General features: G+C 43.9%; 1 protein-coding gene across 3 annotated transcripts in view; it reads right to left on the bottom strand.

The window, feature by feature from the left end:
• Positions 1-17,258, bottom strand: part of NUP214 (nucleoporin 214) — an 89,188-nt gene extending 71,930 nt beyond the window's left edge. The window contains exons 1-11 of one of the 3 annotated variants that reach the window (XM_061433859.1): positions 17,033-17,258; positions 14,485-14,680; positions 13,699-13,850; positions 12,146-12,344; positions 11,178-11,248; positions 10,591-10,654; positions 9,863-9,966; positions 8,119-8,225; positions 7,432-7,498; positions 5,095-5,221; positions 3,100-3,261 (exon numbers count right to left, since the gene is read on the bottom strand). In XM_061433859.1, the coding sequence (XP_061289843.1) occupies positions 3,100-3,261; positions 5,095-5,221; positions 7,432-7,498; positions 8,119-8,225; positions 9,863-9,966; positions 10,591-10,654; positions 11,178-11,248; positions 12,146-12,344; positions 13,699-13,850; positions 14,485-14,680; positions 17,033-17,233 (1,450 nt within the window). In that variant the 5' untranslated portion in view covers positions 17,234-17,258. The remainder of the gene's footprint in view (positions 1-3,099; positions 3,262-5,094; positions 5,222-7,431; positions 7,499-8,118; positions 8,226-9,862; positions 9,967-10,590; positions 10,655-11,177; positions 11,249-12,145; positions 12,345-13,698; positions 13,851-14,484; positions 14,681-17,032) is intronic. The other 2 variants (XM_061433860.1, XM_061433858.1) reach the window with 2 other exon arrangements.
• Positions 17,259-18,227: the final 969 nt, after the last annotated feature.

Here is an 18,227-nt window from a genome sequence, read left to right as displayed (position 1 = left end):
CAAAAGATAAAGATTTGACTAAGTACAAAAATAGGCATACAACCAAAAGGTATACTGAAAAAAATCTGCAGATGACAGTAATATGTTTTATTTTTTAAATAAAAATTGAGATTTTAAAAAACTTTTGAGGAGTTCTCTGATGGTCCCGTGGTTGAGTCTGCCTGCCGGTGCAGGGCAAACGGGTTGGGTCCCTAGTCCGGAAAGACTCCACATGCCTTGGGGCAACCAACCCCATGCGCCACAACCGCTGAAGGCCTGGTGCCCTACAGTCTGGGCTCCACAACAAAAGGAGTCACCACAATGAGAAGCCCGAGCGCCGTGACTAAAGAGCAGCCCCTGCCCACCACAACTCAGCATCGCTCACCCCACGCGGCAGTGAAGACCCGGTGCAGTCAAAAACTAACCAATTAAAAAAAAACAAAAATATAAAAGCAACAACAAAAACTTTGGGGACTTTAAATTTTTCATTTATTTATTTCTCAAATTTTTTGGCCATGCCTCGAAGCATGTGAGATCTTAGTTCCCTCACCAGGGATCGAACCCACACCTCCTGTATTGGAAGCACAGAGTCCCAACCATTGGAACACCAGGGAAGTCCTGAGACTTTAACAGATAAACACTGGGAATCTAATTCACAGGAAGAAAATATATACATTCTCTCTAGTCAAAGAAACACAAATTAAATGAGGCATACTTTGGTTCTCTAAATTATCAAAATATAAATACATATAATCCTCTAGGTGAAGGGGTAAAATAAACCTGAAACTTTTTGTTACCAGGTACCTAATTTAGCAATCTTTGAGAAAACATTAAGTCTCAAAAAAATCGTAAAAATTGGACCTTGTAATCCCAATTCTAAGAATAATGCCTATGAAATAACTTAAAAAATGAAAAATATTTAATACAACCCAATGGTAAAATATATTCAAAAGAATATTAAACATTCTTAAATAAATCATAAGAATTGCATAAGAACCTGGAAAACACTTAAAATTTAAATAAATGAACTGCATACCAACTATGTATATAATATGATCACAACTATGAAGAAAGATGTTTATGAAAAAACACTGGAAGAAAAAAGACAAGTTTAAATTTTTTTCTATTTTCCAAACTTTCTATAAACAAGTTAATTCTCTAAATTCTCCAAAATTAATCTCCAAATAACTAAGAAAGCAATATTTTTCAATCAAAATATTTATAGGTCTTGGTTCTTTCAAACTGTCAGAGATGACAGTCTATCCTCACTGTATCTAAAAGAATGAAATGCTTAGGATACAACCATGAAAATGCTGGACTTCCCAGGTGGTACTAGTGGTAAAGAATCCCCTGCCAGTGCAGGAGACATAAGAGATGCAGGTTCGATTTCTGGGTCGGGAAAGGCTCCCTGCAGGAGGGCAGAGCAACCCACTCCAGTATTCTTGCCTGGAGAATCCCCAAGGACAGAGAAGCATGGTGGGCTACAGTCCATGGGGTCTCAAAGAGTCGGACATGACTGAAGTGATTTAGCACATAAAAATGCCACTTTCTGAAAACAGAGAACCCCAAGTAAATGTTCACACTTCTTTGAAAGTATAAATACAAGTAAATCTATTAATACTTCCTGGGGCTTCCCTGGTGGTTCAGTGGTAAAGAATCCGCCTTGCAATGTAGGAGGTGCAGGTTCAATCCCTGATTGGGGAACTAAGATTTCACATACTACAGAGTAACTAAGCCCGTGTGCCTCAACTAGAGAGACCGTGGGCTGCAACGGAAGATTTCACAGGCCACAACAAAGAGCTGAAGCAGTCAAATAAGTATTTTTAAAAAAAAAAAGAAAGAAAAAGAAACAAACATCATTCCCCAGGCTCCTGACTTCACAGGGCACACTGCTTATTATATATGGACCCAGAAACTGGGCGTAGGGAGTTCAGGGGACTCAGGACCACTTAAAGGGAAGAAAACAACTCAAGAGTACACACTGTATTGAGATTTTCCAACACAACAGCACCGATACAGTCTATGCAAGGCACCTAGTATATTACTTGGGGTCACACTGACAGTTGATAGGAGCCCAAGTATCCAAGCGGCTCTATTTATGATGTACAATTCACTCTGCACTGGGAAGCAGTGCGGTAAGACACTCTTAAGTGTTCTCAACCATATCCAAACCCACTGGTCCACATATTTCTTACCAGATATAGAATTGGTTACACTATGAGCTTTAAAAACTATATTAGAAGAGAAAAAGCTTACTAGTTATATACTCACAGAATTCAAAAAGAGAAATACAAGTGAAATTCCAAAATATGAAACAATGACCTTCTAAGAAAGTTTATTTTGTTCTCACAGGTGACTGTCATTAAGAAAATGCTGAAAATGCAGACTGGCATTTATATGCATGCATACTTTTGCCTAGAAAATCCCATGGACGGAGGAGCCTGGTAGGCTGCAGTCCACGGGGTCACTAAGAGTCGGACACGACTGAGCGACTTCACTTTTACTTCACTTTCACTTAAGCGATACCTTCGGGGGTAGACGGGGGAGTGTGGGGGGGAGGAACTAAAGAAAATTAAATACAAAGAGAAAAGAAAATTTCTATGTTCTCACCAGTAGCCACTATCTACCTTTTAGTATCTTACAAGTTGTTTTTTAATGTATATTTTTTCTCACAAAAAAAGGAATCATAGTGCTCTTTCATGGCACGTTCTGCCCTTTCTCTGTTAATAAATATAACATTTTTTAACTGTTACATGGCATTTCACTGTATGGATGTACAATCACTTAACCAATTTCTCACATTAAACATGTTGGGTTTCAGATCATATAATGTGGGGTCTTACAACAGGGTATTGTCAGTAAATTACCTAATGGGATCCATCGGGTTGAGCTTCCTTTTTCTCTAAAGTAAAGGTTGGTGAATAAAGCTTGGGGGTGAGAGACAGAAAGTATGTGCATTTGTTCAAGGGGAAGACTGGTCCTGCCTTGAAGAGACAGACTGGCTGACAACGATAACACTTTGCGACCTCACAGTGTTCATCCCAGCAGACACTCCTGTTCGAGCCTGTAGGACCCCCTCTTGGCCACAACCGGGGTGCAGGGGGCAGTGGAGGCACACACCTGATGACTTGGGTTGCCGCTCTCCTTCCAACGAGAGCCGCTCCGGTGTCCTGAGGAGGGACCTTACGCCAGGATTTTGATTGATCATGTAAAAAGGACAAAGCACACCATCTGTCGAAAGTAACATAAGCACTGGAGCAGGTGGAAGAGTCTTCTCCTCATCTGTTAAAAAAGAAAACCAAGGTAATAGAAGAGCCAAGTCAACGGAAGGGCCCCTGTGTGGGAGGCGAAGACAGCCTGAAGTGCAAGGGGTCTCACTGGACTCATCTGCACACAAGCCGCGGTTGGTTCACTCTGATTTGGATCTGAACAGCCCTTATGAATCTGCTCTTTAAAGCAGAGCTTCGATCAGCCAGCTAGTGTACTGCCAGCTGCACAGAGCAACACCAGCAGTTGCGTAGTGGCTCTGACTCTCCCAAAGCTCTGATTTTCATGTGTGTCCCGGTGTCAGGGAGACAGGTTCAGCATTCCCCCGACCAACACAGGAGTCTCCAGGAAAAATGACAGAAGAGACTCTTGGGGAAAACACACAGAAGGACATGGCAAAGTGAGTCCAATTACTTTACAGTCCTTCACAGTTGAATGATAAGCACGTATATTGTCAATTAAGTCTTCGTGAGAATCAAAAGTAACTGAGTGAATCAGACCAAACAGTCTGGTCAGGGAAAGGACAAGGAACTCAGTGGTGCCTGATGCAGATACCTCTCTAAAATGAGGCACATAGTATATGCCTTTTTAAAAATATATATACACATTCCCACTTTGATTCACATAAAACTGACAAATACAAATGGCTATGTACTTAGGGTGTATAACATGATCTGAAGGACACACATACTGTGAAATGACTACCACAGTCAAGCTAATAAACCCATCGCTCAGCTCATGTAGTTACCATTTTGTGTGTGTGGTGAAAACTTTTAAAAAGTTTTTATTGGAGCGTAGCTGATTGACAACGTTGCATTAGTCTCTGCTGTATGGCAAAGTGAATCAGTCATATATATATATGTGTATATATATACACACACATCCACTTTTTTAGATTGCTTTCCCATTTGGTCATTATAGAGTATTGAGCAGAGTTCCCTATGCTGGTAATTAGTAACGTTGAGCACCTTTTAATGTACGTTGGCCATCTGTATGCTTTCTTTAGAAAAATGTCTATTCAGGTCCTCTGTCCATTTCCTAATCAGGTTATTTGTTTCGCTTTGCTATTGAGTTGCATGGGTTCCTTATATATTTTGGGTATTAACCCCTTATCAGATCCATGCTTTATAGATTTTTTTTCCACTCCATTCCGCTGCCTTTTCATTATACTGTCTCCTTGGCTCTTTTTTTTTAATTCTCTTAATTCTTTACACACGTTTTACAGGTTACACCCCACTTACACTGGCCGCGTGCCCCGCCTCCCTGTAGTCTGTCTCACACCCAGCGGTTTGTACCTCCTGCTCCCCAACTCCTATAATGCCCCTCCCGGCTTCCCTCTCCCTGCTCGCAACCACTAGCTTGCTCTCTAGATCCGTTTCTCACGTTCACATTTCATGGGACTGCAGCCCTGCCAAGATATCAGCAGGGGAGAAGACAGACTCAGAGCACATGCTCAGGCCCCATTTGGAAGTCTGTGCTTGAGGCCTCCATTTTCTTATCCAAGCCATCGAACCAAGTACTGGGATACACCACCTGCCTGGGAGGCCCCGGGAAACCGGGAGGGGCAAAGAAACAAGGTTATGAAGTCGGTGTTCTGTATTTTAGCCATATTCTTACATACACAGAGACATACAGAGTGTGTGACCTCGGTCAATGAATATCCACTTAAATCAGACGAGTGTGGTATAGTGCACTCTGTCTCACTCTTTACACAGACACGCTACGACAAGCTAAAGCGCGTGGCAGAGAAAGTTCCATTGTGAAAATGTAGAGCTGGATTTGAATATTAACCACGATGGGAAGAAGACTATTTCTGCACGTAGCTTGGCTATGACAGACTATACTTACTGATGGTGATTTCCACTTGGTTAGTGTAATCTATGGCAACTCCCATGGGCAAGGAATCATCACTCTTGTCTGTCACAGGCAGTTCAGCTCGACTAGAATCCTCCAACAGCCAAGATTCCCAACTATTCTGGAAAAAAGAACAAGTAGAAGAAGATACAGTGTTGGTTAGAGCTTTCTCCAGCACTGTTCAAACAGGAAAGGAGAAAAAGGGAACTCACTTGGTTTAATATTGCATTCCCTGGGACTCTAAAATCTGGAAACAGTCTAAAAGCTATGAACCCCGCAGAAAGCAAGGGGCTCCTTTTCCAAGTCTTTCTATCTGTTCCTGGTGTACAAAGCTCCTGTCTGGTGAATAAATATCACTATCACGAACATTCTCTGACGTGTCCTCCACATCCAAGTGGACTCCTGACACAGGGGGACCATCTAACAGCCGCATGGAGCCAGTCAGCAGCTGCGCTGAGGAATCTGGATGGGGACCAGGAGCGCCAGGTGACAATGACTGCGGCCGTGAGCACATAGCCTAGAAAGCTGCCGGATGCCCTGTGCTCACTCGACCACAGAGACAGAAGGTGACCTCAGCTCGTCTTCCTAATTCTCAGTGTATTTCCTCACACTGGTCAATCTTCCTGCCACTGGATTCCTTGAGAAGCCACCACATCTTTCCAATAAACTCCCCTTTGGCTCATGTTTGCTTGCGTGGGATCTGTTCCCTACAACAAATGACTCCTGGTTTTTAAAAATCATGGACATTTTGTCTAACTTTCAATGCTTTCAAAACTGGGCAGCATGAATTAAAGGAGGAATAATTTTCAACGAGAAAGAGAAAAACAAAAAAACTGTTCAGGAAAGAAAACAATCGTGATCCAAGCCTTAGGCATGAAGTGAACAGTCACGTTCACAATAACCTTAGTAAATGAAACGGGTTCCAACTTTGAAAAACAATCGGCAATACAACAATACACAAAACAAAGACTGCTTGCTAATCACTACAGGGCAAAATACACCAATTTCAGCTTTGGTTTTGTGGAATATGAGATGCAGGTGATAACAGCTGAAAGGTGGGCGTGGAGCAGGTGTGCCAAAGGCAAGGGTGGGTACTGAGATGGTCCTCTCACAGCGTACGCGGTAAAACCTTAAGAATCGAAGGTAAAAATGATCACTTAAAGTTCAAAGGTAACAAGTAGAAGAGACTAAAACAGTGCTCCAATCCTATTGAAAGGAAGGACGGGGAAGTCTAAAGGCCACATGTGAGCTAAATCCTCATTTGCATCATGGCCAATAATTTAAAGTTAACAACCGATAACCAGTGATGCAGTAGATTATTATTTCGGGATAAGGAGATAACCATTAAGAGAGAGAGACCAAAAGTTAAAAATAGTCTCTCTTGGAGAACGGGACAGACCAGGACAGGATGGGAAGGGCTGATATTTCACGTATAAGCCCTTTTCCACTACCTGACTTTTCAACCATGAACATAAATTACTTTGATAAAAAGCAAAAATCAAAGAGTTTCTTAATGTGTGTATACACAGAATACTTGTGCTATCAGGAGACTGTTACTGAAGTTAACCCAAGAGCAGCGAGTCAAGAGTGCTGGACTCTGAGAGCTAAGCACTCATGGTGGGCTGCCTTGCCACTCAAGAGAAGGGTGGATAAATGTTGAATGGTTGAAGAGGCACAGGATGCACAGAACATTTTCAAACTCCAGGTAGACTTTTAAAGCGGGAAAGTTTTCGGCTGATGAGCTGTGTCTCCTGTGTAGTCACTCTGCATAAGGGTAGTGTACCATGACAACCTCAGCCCACTCTGGCCTGCAAGGAGCACAAAGCGGAAGAAGATGGGGCTTGTCTACACAGATGCTTTTAGCTTTCTGGTGGTTTTCCAAACAAGGTATTTCTGAAGAGTCACAGTTTGGTCTGACTTGCATATCTCTTCCATAGTCAAGGATGGGTTATAGTTCACTGAATAGAAGAGGCAGATTCAAGTAATAAGGAGAAAATAAAGACAGTTAAACAGAACAAAGCAGAAAAAGCCTCCTACACACCCAGGTACACTCCTATTGGAATACATTTGATTATGACCATGGTTATGAGGTATTTATGGAGGGTGCAAACAGAGGGCTTCAGATAACACTGAAGGAACTGTTGAATCTAACACCCAAGTCTGTCCAACACAATACCCGAGCCATTTGGCCAACAGCTTTTTTAAGCTGTGCTCTCATCCGGAAACTCAATAAAAGGGGTGTGACTTCAGCTAAATCTTAACCTCACAGTTAAACCCTCCAAAATCTCTGAGAACAACATCACATAAAAGTGGCAAAAGAGAAACATTTACCTGGCTGCTCTGTCGCGCGAGGATGCTGACTTCTGTGGAAGCCGCGGATGCTGCCAGCACTAAATCCCTTCAAAGAATAAAACCGGAAGGCCATTAAATTCAAACGCAACAGCTGTACCTTGACTTGAGTCAGTGGTGACACCTACAAAGCTTCCCTCTAGATGTCAAGGAGAAAGGCGAGCGTTTGTACCTCGTTGAAGGTAAGATTTTGGACATAAAGCTTTACTTTTTAGTCCATAGGTCAGAGCCCTGGAGACTCAGCCAACTGTCTCCTTACTTAAGACAAAGGGGAGACACTACAGAATCAATTCAGAGCCCAGCAAATATACCACCCTGAGGAGAGAATAACCTAACTGAAGGAAGAGAAGCTTTGTTTCAAGAAACCCAGCTTTCAAAGGGACACTTCAGCTCAGAGGGAAACTTTTAATATGTTCCTTAAATATCTGTATTTTCTTAAGTCATCAGTGGACTTATTGAGAAAATGGGATTTTTAAGTTTAGTGTGTATTCGCGCTATGTAATTCAAGACTGGGGAAACAGATGTAGTAGTCAGAAAGGCATTATCCAACATGAGCTGAATATATGTTTAGGGCATCTCCAACCTCTATTCTCCTCTCTCACAGAGAGGAGACAAAGCAGAACAAGCAGGACAAAATGGCTCAGGTGTGCCCCCTCGCCCACAGCTCACCACTCTTCAATGTAGCTGAGGTAGTAACGATGCTGCCTCTCCGTACAGCTGCCATAACAGGGCTCCATGAAGTTCATAAACACCTCAGGGTGCTTTTCCTCTTTTTTCTACATTGAACAGAATGAGAAAAAAAAAATCTCATGGGTGATTTTTCTTTAATCCTACAAAGTTAAGAATCTCAAAAGATAAAATCCTTTAAGTTTTATGAGAAAATATACTAAAAAAAAAAAAAAAGAAAATACACTCAAAATACATAGACACACTATAAAGACAATACAAAGAACAGAAACATTGGCCATGGACCAAACTGAATTCAAACCTGTCTGTCACTTCAGCATGGATAGATTACTCAACTTCTCTGATAATGCTTTCTCCTATGTATGATGGACCTACACCTAAAGGAAATCAATCCTGAATACTCACTGGAGGGACTGATGCTGAAGTTGAAGCACCAATACTCTGGCCACCTGATGCAAAGAGCCAACTCACTAGAAAAGACCCTCATGCTGGGAAAGATCAGAGGCAGGAGGAGAAGGGGACAACAGAGGGTTAGATGGTTGGATGGCATCACCGACCCAATGGACATGAGTCTGAGCAAGCTCCAGGAGATGGTGAAGGACAGGGAAGACTGGCGTGCTGCAGTCCAAGCAGTCGCAGAGAGTTGGACACGACTCAGCGACTGAACAGCAACAACAAATGATGAACCTAAAAAAATCTACATCAAAGGCTGTTTTAAGTGAGATATGAAAGGATACATAGAAAGTTTCTAATCCAGTGCATGGAACATAAACGGTACTCAGCAAATGCTAGTGTTAGTATTATCCCTGGGAATAGAAAATCTTAATCTTGAAATACGTTACGTTAAGTCACTTCAGTTGTGTCTGACTCTGTGTGACCCCATAGACGGTAGCCTACCAGGCTCCCCCGTCCCTGGGATTCTCCAGGCAAGAACACTGGAGTGGGTTGCCATTTCCTTCTCCAATGAATGAAAGTGAAAAGTGAAAGTGAAGTCGCTCAGTCGTGTCTGACTCTTAGTGACCCCATGGACTGTAGCCCACTAGGCTCCCCCGTCCCTGGAATTCTCCAGGCAAGAACACTGGAGTGGGTTGCTATTTCCTTCTGCAATGCATGAAAGTGAAAAGTGAAAGTGAAGTCACTCAGTCGTGTCCGACTCTTAGCGACCCCATGGACTGTAGCCTACCAGGCTCCTCCGTCCATGGGATTTTCCAGGCAAGAGTACTGGAGTGGGGTGCCACTGCCTTCTCTGAATCTTGAAATAAGGCACCTTAACAAACTTATTTTTAAAATTTGATATTGTCAGGAACCCAAAAGAGTTAATAAAAACGAGGCACTTTTTTCTCATATCCAATTGGCAAAGATTAAAAATGGTCCCACTGCATATTGACACACTTTGTTGTTCAGTCGCTGAAAAAGTGAATGAATTTTGAAAATCAAGGTATTTTCTTGCTTTTCTAAAATGACTTCATCAGATTAACACCTATCACAACTCACAGTTTACAGCTTAAAGTTTGAGGATTTTTTCACCATGTGACTCAACAACAGAACGTGCTCTAAGTGGACACCACCATTTTGGTCCTCAGGCCCCTAGTGCAGCATTAAAAAAATCTCACACCTCAAGTGGTACCACTGCCAGTAAGGAAAGGAGAGAGACGCCTAAAGCCTCTAACTTTATTAGAAGACTTCTATAATTCTCAAATAATCAAGACACCCCTTTCACACGTACCGGGAGCAGAGCCATCACCACATCTGGAGCCGTTTCCAAGGTCCCATCCGCCGCGGCATACACTATCGTGAATTCGTATGTGCCGATCCACAGAACGTCCAGAACTGAAAGACACACATCCTAATAAACCACCTTTGTGCTTGGGATAACCCCTGTACATTATAAAACTATCAGCTCATAGATAAATATCCAACTACTATAGCTTTTAAAAAGGTCCAGACCTCACTAAATATAATTCACAAAGATTCAAAAAGCCCAAATTCATTCCAGAGGGGTATTTTACCCCCAGCAGATGATAATCAAAGCAAATAATGAAGAATTCTAATTAAAAAAAAAAAAGTCAGGATCCATTTAACGTCATTTACCACGTGACACAGGTACCTACTAGAGAATTACCGTTACGGTGACTTAATCGTGTGTGTACGCTGTGCTCAGTCACGTAGCCATGTTCAACTCTTTGCCACCCGTGGACTGTAGACCACCAGGCTCCTCTGTCCAGGGGATTTCCCAGGCAAGAAGACTGGAGTGGGTTGCCATTTCCTTCTCCAGGGGATCGTCCCGTCCCAGGGATCGAGACCTAATTAGCTAACTGAAACAATGACAGTTTTCACACAGGACACCAGCACTTTCCTGAGCCGGTATGCAGGCACCTCACACGGTCTAACATTTCTGCACTACAGACAGTGCCTCATTAGACGTCAGCCTAGTAAAAAAGGCAGATGTGTTACCTCTGACGGGATGGTCTGCCTCATAAAATGGAGGACAAGGAATGACTTTTTTTTCTTGCAAAGTCTGAAAGAGATTTGAAAAAAACAGTGTCAAACAAAGCAATCCCCAGACCGCAAATCCAACAACTGTATTATCATTTTACAGGCCAATGCCCTAAAAGAACATGTACCAAATTTCATGTAACAACTTTTTGTAATGGTAAAGAAGAAACAGAACCTGAACCTCAAACCTATTCCGCCACGTTCACCACCCTGTACCCTGCAGAGAACAGGAGGAACACACGACAGCATGGGCCTCGGCACTGCCCGCGAGCCTCTCCTTCTCAACCAGGTCTGATCAGACATACACAGATTCTCTGCCAATTTATACTGAAGAGTATTCATGAATATTATCTCTGGAAGACCACAGGAAAAGGATGACAGAGTGGACACGCGACAACTCTTTCCTGCATTCTCTTGGGTACAGACAGATTTTTTGCAATGAACATAAATTATATTTTAATAGGAAAAAACAGCAAAAATACTACCAAACCAACCCCAAAACAGTTACTTGATAAAAACGCTCTGAAGCCCAAGGCAAGACTTACAGGAAGATACTGGACCACAGTTCCATTCTGCTTCCCCACAGCCAGCTGCTTTCCTTTGGGGCTCCAGCACACTGGACAGAGAAGAAAATACTACCAATTAAAAACTGAAGAAAATGGAGCAAACCATGAGATATGTACCAAAACAGCCATGTAATCACCACTTCAGGCTTCCCTGGTGGCTTAGCATAAAAGATCCACCTGCCAATGCAGGGGGTGCAGGTTTGATTCCTGGCTCAGGAAGATCTCTTGGAGAAGGAAATGGCAACCTACTCCAGTATTCTTGCCTGGGAAATCCCATGGATAGAAGAGCCTGGCGTGCTGCAGTCCATGGGGTTGCAAAAGGGTCCGACATGACTTAGCGACTAAATGACAACAATTACCACTTTGTGTTCCTCTTTCTGTCAGTCCATGGAAGACTGTGGGGTCATCCTTACTTGGCAAAGTAAAACAAGAAACATCATGTCGATGACACAGTTGAATTGTGATTTGTTACTGGGCCACTGAATCAGTTGCTAAAAAGGCTTTTTCAATGGAATATTGCCCAGAAAGCTGTAAAGTGCAGAAAACTCCAGTTTTTAGATAAATCGAGGAGGGTAGAAAAGGTTTTCAAATATCAAGAAATCTTTCTCTTGCTTCTATTGGATATTTTCTAATGTTTTCCCCCTAAGGTATAAATGACTGTTTCAGAGTCTGATCTTTTAGGTCAAAATAATTATTTCAACAACACAGTTCTAAACCAAACATTTCTATACCCAAACATTTCACCAGAAAGCCCATGCACACTGAAGGTGAATCATGTGTGCTGTGTGGCTTCAAGGACAGTAACTACAGAAATAAAATACACTCTCTCCACTTCTACCAAAAAAACAAGTATGACAAAGAGCCCCATTTGCTTTTTTCCTCAGAGATTAATTTTTAAATAGATGACCATTACCATATGTTACAGAGTAAAAGACGTCATTACTCACCAGACGTTACTCCTACTGTGGAAGGAAGGGTTGCACACACTTTCACTGTCTCTGTGACTTGTAGGACTGCAATGCTGCCGTCGGCCAGACAAACTGCCACCATGGAGGAGACCGCAGGGTTCCACTTCATGTCAATCACCAAGCCTCCCGCATCTTTCAAGAGCTTATGATACGCAAACGGACGTTTCTGCTGTTTAGCCTTTTAAAACAAATGCCCAGAGGCAAAAATAAACAGATAAATACAGAGACATTCAATGGTCCAAGGAAATTATTGAATATGCAAGTTTTTTCAAATTACAGTTTTCCCCATGACCATGAAAAAAAACTGTAGCTCTACACAACAGTCTATTTGTTACAGACAATTTTAACATAATTTTGAAAATGGCCATCAATTATTGTAGCATACTCAGAGGGACTCTCAACAGGGAATATGCAAATGCAAAATAATGGATAAAGAACATAAACAAAATAAAAACTGAGACTCTGCTTCTTAATAGTGTTGGGTCCTTGAATTTTAGAGAGTGCTCATCTTAAAATACTGAGCTTATTTTAATTGGTATGCAGAAGCCCCAGCAGGCTTCAAAATTCCAAAATAGCCTCAGTGAATGATCTGCTGTCGAAGGCTAACGAAAGATTAATGATATAAAAGGTGCTTCGATATGTATGGTTGAGTCCCTTCACTGTTCAGCTGAAACTATCACAACATTGCTAATCAGCCATATCCCAAAACAAAATTAAATGTTTAATAAAACAAGAAAGAAAGAGAGACCACCTGAGGCCACATTAAAGGCGTGCAGGCCCTGCACACACGCTAATCTTCTATCAGCAACCCTGCCGTTGAGCCATTGCTGCGAAACTCCTCGCCAAAGCCTTTGGAGCTGAGGCATGGTGTTTCAGGGGCACGAGCCTGCTGCATCCCCCTTTCCCCAGGAAAGGAATAAAGAAATTCCTTTCTACTTAAAAAAAAAAAAAGTGCCTCAAACAAACAAAACCCCCCAAGTACTGCTGTACTCTTGGATGGTTACTTAACTCTTTGGGCCTGTTTCTCTATCTCTGAGATGAAGACCATGATACCGAGTGTATAAGGCTAGTATAGAGCCAAGAGGGGCAGGCATGAATGAAAACACGGCACGCAAAGCACTAGCACAGCGCCTGGCATGCGGTCAATACAAACACTCAATCTTACTATTACCATTACTAAACAGCCTGGGATGGAAGAACACTGCAGGAGGAGGCCAGAGACCCAGCATGCAGGAACTTCTGACACTGTCTACTAACTCTGTGGCCTCAGGAGAGTCACTTAGAGTCCCTGAGCTCTGGCTGTCTCAAGTGTAAATGAGAAATGACAGCACCCTGGGGCAGATGGTGTTACAAAATAATTTCTTGAAGTCCCTATTATCGCAAAGATCTTGATTTATGATTCTATAATTAAGGACCTCTTAAAAACCCGAATTCAATCTAGAAAAAGAATTCAAAGGTCAACCAGGAACTTCTAGGTTATGATTCAATACCAGGCACTCTTCTTAAGTCCCTAGAATCTGCCGGCAGCTTACCTCATTTGAGAATGTGCGAACATCAAAAAAAGCAATAATGGAACCATATTCACTGGACATCATGCACACGGACAGTGTGAGGTTATCGCAGCTCAGGGCCAGGTGATGTATCGGGAATTTCATAGGAACCAGCAAACTTTGAACTTTATCGACTGAAAACAAAAAAACAGAGAGCAGAAAATGGAATGTTTGAAGCACAAGCCACAAACTCTATTCAGGTCTATGTGAAACCATTCTTGCATCTACATAAACGTACGCACCCTGATACCACGTTGTGCAGAAGCACTGCAGCTTCCTTACAGATGGCTAATGCTGCACTGAGTATCGTAGGGACTCTCCCTCATACGGCCTGGGGAAACCAACTGTGACCACAGCCCTGGTTCAATCTAGTCCTGTACCATATTTCTGCAACAATGCTCCAAACAGTACACGTTCCCATGTGTTTGGATGATGCTGTCATGACAACTAAAAGGCCATGCAGCAAAATTCTTCTCCTAGAGAGCCAGAACCCAAGTTGAACTGAACAACAAAAAAAATGTGTGGCACAAAGGTAAGCCGTTCTTCCCTCTGAGTTCAGAGGAACAAGTCATCAGAAGAGAAATACAAAGGACCAGCGAGAACACCCAGGAAGGCTTCCAGCAGCCCATCTAGCACTTCCTCTTCTTGGGGGTCAACCTCAGGACTAAGAGTAGTTTTACTTTTACTGTGTAAAACTTGAGAAGCAAATGACATTAGCACTTCACTATGCTCCTCTCTCTATCATGCAACGTAAACCAAGTAACTTACCTATCTTATTAGGATCATCTCCAGGTTTATTCTGAATAAGAAGATTTTTAGTAGAAAAAACGTGCAATCCACTGGCTCCACCAGCAAAGACCAGGCCGTATTTGTTGGACACAGAAAGCAGACTTGAGCGTTCCTTGGGCAACTCCTCAGGAGAATCAAAGATTCTCACTTTCTTCAGTGCTCTAAACTGAAAATCCTATGGTGCAGGGTCAAAACAAGATCAATTCAGGGAAAACAGGACATTAGCTTATCTGTCATATTCTGGTACACCAAAATATATATTACCCTGAGAGTAAAGACTGTGTGGCCGGTTTGACCCCTGGGTGGGGCAGATCCCCTGGAGGAGGCAATGCCAACTCACTCCAATATTCTTGCCTAGAAGATTCTATGGAAAGAGGAGCCTGGTGGGCTACAGTCCATGGACTTGCAAAAGTTGGATGCGACTGAGCATGCACACGTTAAGTTGTACTATACATATTTTTTCCCCTTCAACTCTAAACCTATCTTTAAATCAAGGTTTTAGTGAAAAGAATGTAAATCTCCTTTTGCTTACACTCTAAAAGACATAAAAACCAAAGACAGCCTTTCTCAGCCTTCATTTGTGTACCTTTACAGTGTTTCCTATGGCTTCCTTTGTGGTTCAGGTGGGAAAGAATCTACCTGCAATGCGGGAGACCTGGGTTGGGAAGATCCCCTGGAGAAGGGACAGGCTACCCACTCCAGTATTCTGGCCTGGAGAATTCCATGGACTGTATAGTCCATAGGGTCGCAAAGAGGCGGACACGACTGAGCGCCTTTCACTCACTACACTACAGGGTGTTTTCTACAGGATCCCCACATACTAATTTACTTGGATGTGAGGTTTAAACATATTTGGTAAAAGAGTAACTGAAATAATCTTCTTAATTACAACTGCATATGGTGATGAGAAATCCACACAGCTTTCCAGGTGAGACCATAGTTCAGTTCAGTCACTCACTGTGACTCTTTGCGACCCTATGGACTGCAGCATGCCAGGCTTCCCTGTCCATCACCAACTCCTGGAGCTTGCTCAAACTCGTCCATTGTGTCAGTGATGCCACCCAACCATCTCATCCTCTGTAGCCCCCTTTTCCTCCTGCCCTCAGTCTTTCCCTGCATCAGGGTCTTTTCCAACGAGTCAGTCGCATCAGGTGGCCAAAGAATTGGAGCTTCAACTTTAGCATCAGTTCTTCCAACAAATGTTCAGGACTGATTTCCTTTAGGATGGACTGGTTTGATCTCCTTGCTGTCCAAGGGACTCTTAAGAGTCTTCTCCAGCACCATAAAGTTTTCAGTTTTTTGTTAATTCTCATCCTGATAACCTCTGGGTCTTGGTAATCAGAAACTCAATGTGAGACCACCATTTTCTGAGTCTGTGGTTCTAAAACCTTTTTATCCTTCTGCCCCAACCTACATGAGGAACAGGGCACACTCTCACTGGGTTGGTCACCCTTGGCAGAGATTCTCAAGAAGAGACTTCTACTCTTAACATGGTATGGATTACTACTTCCTAATGCATTTCAGTGAGTTGTTGTCCAAATGCCTAAAATCTTCCCATGACTTATTAATATTTCCTTTCTATGGACATGAGTGTGAGCAAGCTCTGGGAGTTGGTGATGGACAGGGAAGCCTGGCAGTGCTGCAGTCCATGGGGTCGAAGAGTTGGACATGCCCGAGCGACTGAACTGAGCTGAGGTTGGGATCATCTGATCCTCTCAAGTTTCCTGACTTCAGGAGGATTTCCAGTACCAAAAACGGACCTCCAATTCTAGTTAATTAAAGGACTTGTGGGCTTCCCTGGTGGCTCAGACAGTAAAGACTTCGCCTGCAAGGCGGCAGACATGGGTTTAATTTCTGAGTCAGGAAGATCCCCTGGAGGAGAGGTTGGCAACCCACTCCAGTATTCTTGCCTGAGAATCCCATGGACGGAGGAATCCAGGGGGCTACAGCCCATGGGGTCCCAAGGAGTCGGGAACGACTAAACACAACAAAAACAAAAGCGCCTGTAGGATAAGGGATGATCCCTGCTCTGCGTTAAGCAAGCCTGGGTCACAGGCTTGAACTAGTTCAGCGACAGAGGAGAGAATCTTTAAAACTGCTCACAACAACCTAGATTTCAGTCCGCCCGTCAAAGGCGGCTTTGGGTAAGTTACTTTCCGAGCCTCTATTTGCTCTTCTACATTAACAAGTACTTCCTAGGGTCGCTGTGATAGTTACCAGTGCCTGGCATGCAAGCAAACGCTCAATAAACAACAGTTATTCCCATACTCCGACGACCACATTAAAGTAACTACGATAACTCAGGAGGCTCGCGCAAGACCAACAGGGGACGCGAAAAGTACATTCCGTGGGGCTTTCACGCCCGCTGCACGGCAGAGCGCTCCAGGAAGCGGTAACAAGAACTTGCATCGCCTCACACCGTTCAGCCAGGAGGCGGGGCAGCGGACACACGCGCTTCCCGGGTCAGGGAGGCGCCAAGGCAATACCAGGATTAAGGAAGGGTGGGAGGCCCTGGCCAACACCTGACCTTCATCTCCCGCTCAGGGATCACGGCATCCATTTCGTCTCCCATCGCGCGGCCCTCAGTTGGTGAAAGGAGCCACCACCACCGCCGCCCGCGGCCTGGCCCACGCAGCCCAGGTCTTTCCGAGGCCAACTTCCTCCCCTCAGAGCTTGCGACGAGCTGCACAACTCGCACTTCCGGCGCGCTTTTGGTGACGGCACACATTTCGATCCGCGGCGTGGCTGAGGAAAGCTGAGGGGACCTTCTGAAGTCGCGCGGCCGCCTCCTAGCAGCCGTCTCCCATTGGTCGGCTCGGAAGAGTAGGAGGCGTGGCCTGGCAGTCACTGCGCCTGCGCCCGGCTGCTCCCCGGCCGCCGCTGTCGTCTGCAGGTGGCGTGGGTTCGCCTCGTGTGGGTTTCCTTTAGTCTGTAGTGCAAGCGCGAGATATCCACGCTCGTTTCGTTGAGGCTTCACAGTAATCTTTGGATGTAGGTGGTTATTAATAGTTTCGATTTCAAAGGTGTTAGGAACTTGACAAATATTTCCAAGGGGCAGCTTCTGAGAAAGGATTTGGACGGGGTGTGGAAGGAAAAGGTGTTCAGAAAGTTGATGGGACGGGGCCTCGCCCCTGGTGTTTCTGAAGGCTGAAAGGGGAGATTAAAAGACCCCAGCGATCAGCTTTGTTTACTTTTTTCAAGGTAGTCATTTCTGGAGCAAGAGCCCGTGAAAGTGAAAGTCTCTCAATCGTGTCCGACTCTTTGCGACCCCATGGACTATACAGTCCATGGAATTCTCCAGGCCAGAATACTGCAGTGGGTAGCCTTTCCCTTCTCCAGGGAATCTTCCCAACCCAGGGATTGAACCCAGGTCTTCCGCATTGCAGGCGGTCTCTTTACCAACTGAGCCATGTGTAATTGAATCTTCAAGACGTCCTAGTCACCTAGGGATTATCGTTGCCATTTAACTGATGAGGCAACTAGAAGCACAGAAAAGTCAAGAAGATTCCCCGGTTCCCCTCAGTCAAAAAGTGGTGAAGGCCTGATTAGAATTCAGCATGTCTGGATATGCTGATTGCCAACTATTACACAGTCCAAAGGAGAGATTTTTGTAGTGGAATACTGGGCTTCCCTGGTGGCTCAGACGAGAGTCTGCCCGCAATGCGGGAGACCCGGTTTGATTCCTGGGTCGGGAAGATCCCCTGGAGGAGGAAATGGCAACC

This window comes from Bos javanicus, chromosome 11, assembly GCF_032452875.1.
Source record: "Bos javanicus breed banteng chromosome 11, ARS-OSU_banteng_1.0, whole genome shotgun sequence".
NCBI lineage: Eukaryota > Metazoa > Chordata > Mammalia > Artiodactyla > Bovidae > Bos > Bos javanicus.
This window is presented reverse-complemented; position numbering and strand designations above follow the sequence as displayed.